Source organism: Cricetulus griseus, chromosome X (genome assembly GCF_003668045.3).
Source record: "Cricetulus griseus strain 17A/GY chromosome X, alternate assembly CriGri-PICRH-1.0, whole genome shotgun sequence".
NCBI classification, from domain to species: domain Eukaryota; kingdom Metazoa; phylum Chordata; class Mammalia; order Rodentia; family Cricetidae; genus Cricetulus; species Cricetulus griseus.
The window spans coordinates 87,964,332-87,978,035 of record NC_048604.1 but is presented as its reverse complement, the minus strand read 5'-3'; the positions used below and the strand labels follow the sequence as shown (position 1 = coordinate 87,978,035).

The following is a 13,704-nucleotide window of genomic DNA, read 5'->3' as shown; positions in this document are numbered from 1 at the left end:
GGGTTGGGGAGGGTTGGGGAGGGATCATGGAAGGATGGGAGGGTGAGGGAATGGGGGGACGGATATGTAAATATGAGTAATTAAAAATAAATAAATAAAAAAGGAACAAAAACCCAAACAAAAATTGAACCTATAGGCAAAGTTTAAATGATTTTCTTATTAAGTCTGCATAGGTGTATTTATCTTATATATAAATAACACCAATTTCATTTTTTTGTTTTTAGAGACAGGGTTTCTCAGTGTAGCTTTGGAGCCTATCCTGGCACTTGGTTTGGAGACCATGCTGGCCTCAAACTCACAGAGATCCACCTGCCTCTGCCTCCGAGTGCTGGGATTAAAGGCATGCGGCACCAACGCCCGGCTTGAAGAATTTCAGTTTTATATTTTATGTGATTAAAACCTTGAAAAAAAATCCTCCACTGGTTCTTAAAGACATCACCTAAAAATAACACAGGCTTTTCCCTGAAAATTATTCTTTAAAAAGTTTCATATTCTCACATAACTCTCTCATTGGAGAAGTGCAACACTAGACTCTGGCTCGAAACAAGTAACATTGATACTCAGTATAATTTTTAAAACATATATTATTCTTGACATTCTGATGATTAAATTTATATTCTAGACTGGAATATTACTGAGACAAATACTTATATTAGACAATATACTTATATTGTAGGCTGTATTAATTTTTATAAATTTTAGGCCTGCTGCATCATACTTTCATTCTGCTAATGATTTTTTATGCGTTTCCATAGCTATTTTTGCATCTGGAAATTTTTTAGAAAAATATTGTTTCAACTATTTCCATCAAAGGAGACTTAGAAAAAGAACTATGGAAATGTATTAAACAAAATGCAAACAAATATGTGAAACAGAGTAATCAAAAACATTTAGAAACTTTTTCCTTGCTTGTGTTTCTTGATGAGTGGATCACTATTTTGGTGGGTACTTTCAAAATATCCTTTCTAGAAAAAATAAATCCATAAATTATTACATACTCAATCATTTCTTTTTTCTTAATTTAGAAAGGATGCATCAGAAAATATTGTGTACTTACTGGTAACTTTGCTGTCAATATATGAGAGACTTTCACAACCTTTGATCAAATTAAGCACATAAAAGCTACACAAGGACTGGAGAGATGACACAGACATTAAAGGCCAAGGCTCCCAACAAAAAGAGCAAAATAACAGTGCAAAAGAAAACATACCAAATTTGTGATATAAAATACCTATGTTGTATTTCAAATCATGTAAGTAAACTAAATTTTCCAGTTCATCTTTTTTTTGTTGTTGTTCTTGGATCATTTAGGCTCAGATACTGCAATTCTGGGTAGACATCTGGCTCAAAAGTATCACCATATTAGTTTTCACTGTTAATATGAAAAAATATACCCATTTAAGAAAAATCTATAATGACAAAGAGTGTCTTATTCGAGCAAGAAACTGAAAAATATAAAAATATATAATTATTTAATCAAATATTTAAAGTTTACTTGCATGTCACCCTTAAAAAATAACATAAGATCCCGTAGACAAGTGCAAGCCATGTCAGCCACAGAACAGGTCCACTTTGATGAGTATCAAATCAAAGCCACTTACTCAGGCATCACAGCAGATTTTGATGAATCATTTACTTGTTTTGGCAAATACATAAGTGTTGTAGATTCCACAAGAATGACACTGAAATAAATACAGAAAGAATTGTTTCCAATTGTAATGTAAAAAATTCAGATAACAACAAACCACTGTTCCTTTTTATTTTTCTCATCATCTATAACTTACATTCAGAGTGTACATGTGTGCTCATTCTGTAACTCAAAGGATATATCAGGGAAAAGGGAAAGCACTCAAACTTAAATATGTGAAATATTTACATGGAAAATAAAATAAAAACAAATTATTAATAAACAGGCCTGAAAGATATAGAACTGATACTCAGAATATGTATAATACTGTTTCAAAAAATGTTCAGAATCGTTCATAGAAACTTTGAGCCATATACATCTTGTTGAGTCATTGGCTAAAAGTGTCATAGATCCCTCTGGTAAACATTATAGGCAATTGGCAATGTTACTGGTTATCCCCCATAACCTGACAGCAAGGCTCTTTTAGTAAAAATACAAAAATCTTATGATATTAAAGAAATCAGGTTTGTGCCAACTAGAAGCTTCACCCCTACTGACTAGTGTTCATGGAGCTGGAAGGTACTATGAATGCTACCCAAGGGGGAAAAACATTCTTATCACCCAGCTACAAACTCTGCAACCTACAAGAGTGACCTGACTGTAAGACTGTGTTGCAATAGTAGTACAAATATTATGGGAGTAACCAAATATTATTTGGTTGAATTTAAGGCCCATTCCATAAGCTGGAAGATCACTTGATAATGTTAAAGTAGCAAGAACTTAAGAATAGAAAGTTCATGGACCTAGGATAAAGGCTACTATTATTCTGCAGTATTAGTAGCAATAAAATGAGCAACAGCCATAAAATGACTCCTAATGACATATTAATATACCCATAGATTAGGGCATTGTTCAACCTTTACCAGAGAAGTTTCTTGTTGCAGTAGATGGGAATTAACACAGAGACCCACAAGTAGATGATGTGCAGCATAAAAGATTCTGGAACACTCAACCCTAACTGGGATGTCTTTATCAAGTTGCAGGGATTTATGTGTAAGAGGAGGGAGAAAAATTGCAAGAGCCAGGGGTGGTGGATGACTCTAAAGAAACAATGCCTTCAAAAACATCAGGAAAGATACACATGTAAATTCACAGAGACTGTGATAGCAATGCCTGCACAAGTTCAAGCCAGACAAAATCCTGACACCGAGAAGTAGAATTGGACACAAAATTCTATCTCTAACCAAGATAATATTTGTACCTAACATGTGCTGAAAAAAGGAAAACCAGTTTCCTCCAGTGGAGTGACACGCAAAATATAGACAACATTCCAGTACAGGTTTTATGCTCACAAATAGTAGGTAAACACAACTCTATGATTTCTGTGCACTTTTTGAATTTTTTGTCTTGGTTTCATGTTTTTTTCTTTATTTTGATCTGCATTTTTATTTTTTTGTTAGTGGGGGAACATGAAGTTGGGAGGGTAGGAAGGATCCATGAGGAGTTAGGGGAGAGGAAGTTATATATTCAAAATGTATGAAAAAACATTAAAGACAGTAAATCAAAAAAGAAAAACATATCAAACATATAAAGAAACGGGAAATGAAATAGATGACTGAAAATGTCTGTGGCCCAGATATCAGGTCTATTAGAAACAAATCCAAACTAGTTATTGCACATAACTTCAAAGAACTACAGAAACATATTAAAGAAATAAAGGAAGTATGAGGCTAATGTAGTATTATACATAGAATATCAACAAAGATTATTTAAAAAAGAACTGGGCAGAAATTCTGGACTTGGAGACTAAAATGGATATGAGAAATTTGCTGAAGGGCTCATTAGTAAATTTGAATTTATTTGGATATGGAATTTATAATTTCATAAATAATTATTTCAGTATAATAAATTTTGTGTAATCAATAATGTATGATATCATTAATAACAAATCTTTAAAAGTCTGAACATAGAATGATTCAAAATATTTCAAGGTGACAAGTATTAAGTAATAGGTTATCAAATGTTAAAGACAGCACATTTTATATTATATTGACATTTTTTGTCCCAATACTTACATTGCATGAGACTTATTTCTGGATTAAATATATTTTAGATGGAAATTCATTTTCATTTTATCAGCAGGTATCAGTTACAAATAGTATCTTGGCTAGAGATGGCACTTTGTGTCTAATTCTACTTAATCTCTGTGTCATGATTTTGTCTCATTTGGACGGGTACAGGCATTGCTATCACAGTTCATAGGGACATAAAGAATATAAGCACATTCAATTTCCCCTCAGAAGAATCAGGGTGAATATAGATAGTGAACTGCAATAAATTTACATTAAAGCAAAAACTTACCGAAAATCTCCACCCATCACAAAGGGATTTTTCACATTCACAGAGACTTCTTTCCATTGATAACATGGAGCTTTGCATTTTAGAATATCCTAAAGTAAAAAAAGTCATAATATATAATAATGTCAAAACCCAAATTATCTTTAACTTTTAAATGTAACATCAAAAACTATTGTCCACTTAATTAATACAATAATTAATATAATTATTTCCCCCACAAATATTTAATATAAAAATTCAGATAGGGTAAAATGTAATTTATGTTATATTTATCCATAATAATTAAAACATTTGATTTGAATAACTCTTAAATTTATCTCTTTCAAACTGATTTCATAAATGAATAGATAACGATTTCTGGAATAATCAGACATGATTTCTATCTACAGATAATATATACATATACATTACAAATAATATGTATTATTTGTATATAATGTATATTGTATAATATATATTATTTGTATCTACCTAAGCAAAAAAGAGGTATGTGTGTGTATATCTTTGTAATCTGTGTATGAATACTGACTTGTCTATATTCATATTATGGCGGTTATAATGACATGCTTACAAGGAAAGAGTAGATATAAGATAAAAATTTGAAATTATTTCTGTATAGAAAAATTTCTAGAAATTTTGCCCTTATAAGATGACTGTATTTGTCTGAAATATTTTCTCCATTATAATATAATCTACTTCCTTATGACCTGAGTGGGAAGAGAGGGTGTATGTAATCAGAGCTGCATGACATTCAGGCAATCAGTTTTTTCTCACTTACTGAGGTTAATGATGGGCTAAAATCAGCCATTGGACTGATTTGCACGTGACAAAGTAATACATTGTTTTACTTTGTATGTGAATGTATGTGAAAGAGTTGAGAGAAGTGAAGTGTTCATTACTAAAGGAAATTGGAAGAAAACAACATTATCATAGTGAGAAATAAGCACCCTTTGTTTGGGGCATCACTGGTAAGTCTGTCCACGTAAGCATCTTGGTTCTCTTTTCTAGTATCAGGCTACCATTGAACACTTCTAGAATCATTCTTTATACTTTATATTCTAGCCTTGCATACTCAAAAGTTCTTTTTTTATATAGTTTCCCCAAGCCCCGGAAACAAAAAAATTACTTGACTTTACTATTTATCCATGGTAGCAAATAATATTTAAACAGGATGTTTATAAAAGTTTTCCAATGTATTTCTTCCCCTTCTTTTGAGATCCAAACATGTAGAATTCAGTCAAATACATCACAATCCTTCAATAAATCTAGTATTGTCATGAACTTTATAATTGATTGGTTTTACAAACACTCAAATAAACTAATGAATGCACAGTTAGAAAGATGATTGAGCATGCAAAAATGCTTGCTGCCAAGCCTTTTAACCTGTGTTCAATTTGCATGATCCATGTAGGAGAGAACAAGCAGTCTTCTGACTTTCCTCATGCTGTGACACACACACACACACACACACACACACACACACACACACACACACACACACACACTAATACAGATGTGCAAGTATTCGAATGTGTGTGCAGATGACACACACACACTGAATAAATAAAAATTAAAAGATGTATAAAAGTTGATAAATGTCTGTAGCAGAAGAGTATTTGTGGAATCAACTCAAAACCTTCAGTGTTGTCACAACAAAACCTTAAATTACAAGGTTTGATGGCAAAGAGATGACCTAAAGGAATAAGACTTGAACAGACACAAACAGGTAAGAATACTCATGGTGTGACATTACAGGGGCTGGGGAACAGGAGCAAAAGTACACAAAATAAGTACAGTTTACTTACAATTGCTTTAAAATTTAGTACTTCTCCTTTCAGAGCAAAAGCCATAGTACTGCCTCCGACTCCGGCCTTAGGTTTTGAAATTAATAATAGTGTAGCTTCAGCAGGATGGAGGAACCGACTTAAAAATTTCACAATGAGGACAATTTGGTTTCTGTTTAATAAAAAATAAGAGGCAGCATTTTGTTACAATAAAAGACTACTAAATATATATTAGATACAGACCAAGTTTAGTACCTCTACCCTGTACTGTATTCACTTTTACGATAAACACTGAAGCAAAAAGCCATCTGTATAATCTAAATTTAATTATCTAGTATATGTATAATATTATAACTTCTAGCAGGAAACAATAAGAAACCATACACATTTTGTATGAAGTTATGAGTATATTTTTGTCCATAAAATCTTAGTCATGTCTTATACTTTATCTTGGTTATATGGTGCAAACAAACAGACAAAATTAACACAAATTTCTGAATTAAAATAATTCCTCAAGCTAATGTTGGAAAGTACAATCTGATAATGAAAAGAGCAGTAGTATGTTAGTTATTTGAAAAAAAATCAATTAAAAGATGAAGTAAAGAAAACATATCCAGGTGTTTTCATATCTTTACACATGACACACATATTTATACATGTAGTATAACATGTAGTCTAATGGCAGTCTGTAGCTGTGGACAAGATTCAATTTACCCACTTATAGAAAAATGCTGACATTGGGCCACATTTTGACAGCTTAAGTGCTCTGCTATAAGCCTTGAGAGGAAGCACGCAGACCCTTTTGAAATGAATTGGAGGCTTCTGAAGTACAAGAATATTTCTTGGAAGCTATCCCAGCCTCGTGGGCTGTGATGAGCTCAGAGACTTGCTAACTCATACTCTTTAGAATAGTTACAGGGTATGAAACAGTATCACAGTACTATGAAATTGCCTCTTCACATCTATCATGCAGTCAATTTTGTTCTCTTTCAGTTTTCTCTTGTGCAAGGAGGAAATGTAGCACTTCTTGCTTTCCCTTTTCATGTAAGTAATGGACTTTGAATTAAGAATGAGCTGGGTTTTCATGACTGAATGACATGACAAGTGATAAATCCTAGGGATATTTTACCACTGATTTTTACTTTTGATTCTAGTATAACTAGTATTATATATAATACTCAGTTATTTTGTCCTACAAATTACAACTTATAAACTCTGTTAAAGTAAAAATGATGAGAATGAACATAGGAATACTTTCCCTTGCTGTCAAACCTTGGCCTAATTGCCATAGTCTGTGGAACCACTGATTAATGGTTGAGATGAAGTAGACGAAATGGCAGAGTGAGTGAGTGCATTTTAATAACATCAGAAGTACACAAGCTATATTTTGTAGGGAAAATCACAGGGCACATAAAACAGGAGGACTTTTGGTCAAATGTGTCCTCACTAATCAAAATCTTGTTCAAATGGACTGTTATACAAGACTTGTGGGGTGGAATTTCATTGAAAATAAAAAGCTTTACATAATGAGAGTGATTTCTGTGGTGTAGAAGCTCAAATCTGGTGCAAGAATAACATATTGAATTAAGAATTTTCTATATAATGCTTACAGTACATTAATTTACTAATTCCCTCGTTCAATTTATATTTATAGATAATTTCTAATGTGTCAGGAATTGTTTTAGGTTTATGGGATACAGTAATTAGACAAAAGTATATAATTCTTAATCTCCTGGATTATCTATTCTATAGTGCATGGTTGAGTATACATCACTGAATACATTTAAAAAGGAAGGATGTATTCCCTTGTATGTAATAATTAGGATTATATGGGCATTTATAAACACTTATTTACTATTTATGTATCACAATAACAAGAGAATATAAAGAAATATAGTGACATCAGTGCTTTTTGGGAGGAGAATTTTACAATTTTTACTCTTATGTTTCTTCACTCTTCCATAGCTTCAAAATTTCAATCATGATCCTATCTTGCTAGAATAATGATGAACTCCACATAATGTAACATGTATATTACAAAATTATATAGTGTTAGTATGCAATAGCTTCATTTCCTTCATGAAACAGATTTGGGCTAGGTAAAGGAAGAATTTATGTTGTTAACATGATGGTCCATTTGAACACAATTTAAACTAAAATTAAATAATGCATAAAATTAGCTGTTTGTATTTTTAGAACTGCTTTGACAAAATTAAAAAGGAATCTCATAATCGTAACTATGTTATTTATGAGTTCAAGTTTTTCATTACATACCTATCAATTTAGAAAAATTAAAGTCACATCTTAATACTTATGGTATATAATAAATGTCTACTAGGTCCGACAAGTTAAATAAGTTAGAATATTTTTAAAACACTCACTTCGGGGAAATTGTTACAATATTCCCAGTCTGGGCAAGACAGAAGTCAGAAGCATCTCTTCCAACAATTGTAGCTGTATACACTAAATTTTTCAAGCTTGGATTTTTCACTAGTATCTAAATTGGCAGAGAAGATAATAGAAAGAAGATTAAAAACTCATACTATTTCTTAGTTTTGACACAGAAAGTTAGACATTCAGCACACAAATGAACGTACTCAGCTTAATGTATCCTATATTAACTGGAAGGTGTAAAACAGTATTAGAATTTCCATGTTTGTTGGACAGGGCATTGCTACATAGCCCAGGAGAGCCTGGAAATTATTCTCTTGCAGTTTCGACCTCTCAAGTAATGAATAAGCATGAATCACCTTCTAAACTATAGACTTGGTGTTTAATGATAGTACTTCTATCCTTACAATTTATCAAATTGAAGAAAAATCTTCTAATATTTTAGGTGGCAATTCGATGTTCCAAAACTAACAACTTGGATTTAACTTTTATTTGGGAGTAGAATTTTCAGAAGATTTTAAGCAAAACTACAATAATTTAGTTTCCATAAAATGATAATCTTTCAGATCAGTGAATAACGTTTCCCAAAGAGGTTAAGTTTGAAGACATATCCAAGGTAGAAATGATTATGTCCTGGTCTGGAAGGAGTTTAATTAGGTATTATCTAAACCAGAAACATGGAGATTATTAAAAGAAGAAGAAGAAGAAGAAGAAGAAGAAGAAGAAGAAGAAGAAGAAGAAGAAGAAGAAGAAGAAGAAGAAGACAGTTATTTCAATATTAATGGGTATATATATTGAAATTGTTAAAATAAAGTATATGCAAATATGATGGAAATTCAGGAAAATAATACAGAAACATGGGGTAAAGAATTGGCTACTTGGAAGAGGGGACAGACAGAATCTCAAAAAAAAAAACCACAACAATTAAAAAGGAAAACAACATGAAGGTTTCAAATCCTAAATTTCCAGCAGGCAATCCTCAAACAGAAGAACAGCTTAGGGCTTGTAGCTTCTAGATTAAAGATGAACCAATGATGAGAGCCTTAAGTTAACTACAAAGCTAAAGAGAAAACTGATGGCAGGGAATACAATTAGGTATTTGTTACTGGCCTAAAACTAACAAAACTGAAAGAAAGGGCTCATCTGCCAGGTGACTTTGATGTAGAAAATGCAGTTAGCAATCTCTTATTTCAAATACTGAAGCTGCTGTTAGGCCTACGCTGGATCACCTTCAGTTGACTACAAAGTTAGACCACAAATAATAAAACAGAGTTAATTAATTATTCTTTGGTTGGCCCGAGATTGAAGAGGGCACTTTTTTTGTTTTGTTTTCTGTTTTGCCAACAATGCACATGTCTTCTTGGGCAGAACATATTTTTTATACTCACTTCATTAAAAGGAATAAGCTTTCTCCGTATTGGCTAGCTATCATAGTTTGAGTTGCTATAAGGATGCAAGGAAAAGAAAAGGCATTAACAATATTACCTGCTTGTGCAAGGAAAGACTGAATGAAGACATGCATGACTGTACAAAGTGCTGAGAATAAGTGATGGATAAGTATAGAACGCTAGACAAAACATCCTAAGTCTCAGGAAACCTTGAAGAAGAGAGGACAGAAAAGAATGCAAGAGCTTGGTGGTATGGAGAAGAACTGTGAAATGTCATATTCTGGGCAAAATCAGTCTCTCTGATTTTAACCGGCAGCAACTGCAGATGCCTGCACTCAGTCTACCACAAGAGGCCCTACACCCTTTTACTGAATTATTTGCTACTGATAGATTCAGGAAAACGGAAGTCATTCGTGACTCCACTAGGGTCAGGTGGATAGCTCTAATTCAATGTGCACTAAAATAACCCTGGTTAAACTAAATTGGCCACAAAACTAAAGTAAAAATCATCAATCTTAGGAGGACTGATAGGCATGATCGAAGGTTGAGACAGTTGGAGGGAGATCAAAGTGGAAGTGGGGAAAAGATTAATCAGAATATATTATATACACTTGTAAATTGTCAAAGTAATAAATATGTATTAGAAAATGAACAAAGTACGTGCATTCAGAACAGGACCCTGGGGAATCAGAGCTATTGTTTACATCATGGTCTGTTGGCCTTCCTGGTCTCATAATGTATTTACTTTGTTACTTTTATTTCATTGCAAGCCTACAAATCTCTCCTCTGGTGACTATTTTATCCTCTGGAGTTTTTTTCTAGGAGAAGAGACCCTGATCTTTGCCTGCTTTACCCTAGTATCAATATGGTTATCAGCATGGTTTTCCAAGTTCTATCCAAACATACAGAAGAAGGAGAGGATTTCCCCTTGATTGATTTCTAGTCCAGCCCTTTTGAGCTCAGTTTCACTATTGTTGAGCATTTCTCAAGAACACAATTTTTGGGAGATTCTTTATCCAAAATCTTCCACCTTTGAAATCTGATCATCCTATGTAATAGAGCACACTCCTTAACCACTACTCTTCCTCAGAAAATGTCTGATAGTCTTCCCTACAAGAATCCTAGTAAGATGGGTTAGCCAGAATCTTCCTTTACTCCTGGTGTTTCCTCTTAGTAATACTTCAGTCATTGACCATCCTGTATCTCCTTGGTTACAAATTCTTCTTTTTTTTCTTTTTATATTCAGGGTTCACCTCAATTACCTACAATGACAATCCTGTAAAAAGTCTAGATTATCATTTTAAATAAATCCTTATAACTCTGTCTTACAATTTTAAACAAGTGTCATGGATATATGTCTTAATAGTATGCAAGAATATTATGGAAAGTACAGACTTAGGAGGGAGAAATTTGGTAAAAAGTTATTATTTGCCAAGTTAGAGTAGGAAATCATAACTCTGAATCAAAAGTCCAGGAATTTGAATAGTGAAAAGATAACAGCATGTATAGTTCCTGTAAATCACAAAGAATATGGAAAATATCTGGAGAAAGAAAAAATAAACCTTGTTTAATAAAAATTTTGGTGACTATCAGAGTAAGTATACTAATGCTAATTATTTCTGTCTTTAGTTTTCACTAAAGATTTAAGGATCCATATTGTTCAACAACATACAGATATCACTTATAACTTAAGAAGAAAATATTCATGCTATGTTTTATATTATATATGTATATACTTTGCATGCATGTATGCATGTATGTACATTTATATGTATATTCCATGTATTAGTACACCAAATGCTTTTATGTCTCAGAGACATAAAACATCATACAGAGTACAAGAGAATGGCACCACCTTCTTGGGGAGGTATGTAGGCAGCCTTTCATACATGTAACATTGTGTTTTAAGAAGAAAACTTTGATGACCACAGCAGACTCATTGTGAACTGTTTCTGTTTTATAGTTCTGGAACTTCCACAGCTAGCCCTGACAGTTTAATGGTGACAAACAACTTCAGTATTTCACAATAGATATGACACATGTTTTTGAACAATTTGTCATCATAATGTTCTTTTCTACTTTATCATTAGTTTGTTTAAACACAAACATCAATATCATGTGAATAATCACAGAAAATGACTACAAATGGCTTTACCAACGAACACTGCCTGTATTTACTGCTTTCAACATTCTATGATTCTCTAACTTATACATAAATAGAACTTCTATTTAAATTTCTAAAAGCCATTTAAATATCTTTACATATTTGGGGCTGTAGATGAATTAGTGAGGATGGTTTCAAAGTTCCTCTTACCTGTCCCAGCACAACATCATACAGAGTACAAGAGAATGGCACCACCTTCTTGGGGAGGTATGTAGGCAGCCTTTCATACATGTAGACACAGAGCATTAGCATCAGTACTGGGTTTGGATCACAGATGTCAATGGCCTAGTTTTACAGGAGAAAGATGTAAGTTATAGGATATACAGATAAAACAGACAGAGTAGATGAAGTATAATAGTTACTGAATCACTTCAAAATATTCAAAAGTGTTTCAGAAATGAAACAATGAAAAGAAAATATAGATTTATAAACACAATAGTAGCCGGGCATTGGTGGTGCATACCTTTAACCCCAGCACTCAGGAGGCAGAGGCAGGCAGATCTCTGTGAGTTCAAGGCCAGCCTGGTCTCCAGAGCGAGTGCCAGGATAGGCTTCAAAGCTACTCAGAGAAACCCTGTCTCGAAAAATCTAAATAAATAAATAAATAAATAAATAAATAAATAAATAAATAAATAATAAAAGCATAATAGTATTCCTAATGGGAAGTATCGGATATATTAAAGAATGAGTTAGACATAATGAGAAAGCTGACCTCATAGATTCAAACAGCACAAAAAAAATATCTAAAGCTCACAAGAATATCCTATCATAGAAATTATGATTTATGTGGATAAACTGACAACTTTGATTCAAAACACTAAATAATACAGTAAAAAAAAATGGCAAGTATATATATATTACTAAGCATAGCAAGGGATGTTGAAGGAAGGCCCATGGTAGACAAATAGCCCATGGAATGAATCTAAATACAATGTTTTGACTTTAAGTATGCTTTGTCTACTATGAGGGAGACACATTCTATCAGAAAGGAAAAAAAATCAATTCATAGTGAAGGTATAAAGAAGTACGCACACGTGCGTGCGCGCGTGTGCGCGCGCGCACACACACACACACACGCACACACACACATGCACACACACACACCACACACATAAATACAAAACACACAACAAAAAATATGGTTGTGGATGCCAGGAGGATGGGCTTGATAAACGAACAAGACTAATAAAAGAAGCAACAAATTGAGGCAGACTAGCAGACTAGGTAAGAGCAGTTGGAGAAATTACTTTATCCACAAGAAACAAAAGTAACTAATTTAGAAAATGTAACTGTACTGATAATCAGGGTAATTTGTCATGACTATCTGAACTGATCAGAAATAAAATTCCAAAATTACAGAGCTATAATAAAGATAATAAACAGTTAAAACATAAGTGAAAGCAAAAACAAAAATCAGAATCAGGAAGAGAATAAGAATTTCATCTCTTCTTCCAGGGAAAAGATAGAATACTATAAAAGACTAGCAAAGTAATACTGGGATTGGAAGAGGCAGAGACACTTATTTAGTGACTTAGTTATTTTCAGTAAACAGGACCCTCTGTACTTGCATGTAAATTGAGACATAGATCTGCTGTGACTCAGCACAAATCCATGTTAGCAAATAAAAATGATTTGCAGCCACCCTGGTAGTGAAAGTAGTGCAAATCAAGACCTAACGTATTATGCAACTGATACTGAAATTGGACAGTCATTTTCAGAGAACAACTGCTATCTGGCAGTCCAGTCTCTTCACACTCTTCTCTTTGTTTATTTTTTTATTTATTATTATTATTATTTGGGGGGGGGCGGTTTCGAGACAGGGTTTCTCCGTGGAGCTTTGAAGCCTATCCTGGCACTCGCTCTGGAGACCAGGCTGGCCTGGAACTCACAGAGATCCGCTTGCCTCTGCCTCCCGAGTGCTAGGGTTAAAGGCGTGCGCCACCAATGCCCGGCTCTTTTCCTTGTTTATAAGACAAGGTTGCTCTTTTATTA

General features: G+C 33.3%; 1 protein-coding gene across 1 annotated transcript in view; it reads right to left on the bottom strand.

The window, feature by feature from the left end:
* Positions 1-13,704, bottom strand: part of Cfap47 (cilia and flagella associated protein 47) — a 261,790-nt gene that overhangs the window by 115,459 nt on the left and 132,627 nt on the right. Inside the window, exons 36-40 of the mRNA XM_027432785.2 lie at positions 11,863-11,997; positions 8,151-8,266; positions 5,791-5,941; positions 3,989-4,077; positions 1,602-1,682 (exon numbers count right to left, since the gene is read on the bottom strand). Of these exons, the coding sequence (XP_027288586.1) occupies positions 1,602-1,682; positions 3,989-4,077; positions 5,791-5,941; positions 8,151-8,266; positions 11,863-11,997 (572 nt within the window). The remainder of the gene's footprint in view (positions 1-1,601; positions 1,683-3,988; positions 4,078-5,790; positions 5,942-8,150; positions 8,267-11,862; positions 11,998-13,704) is intronic.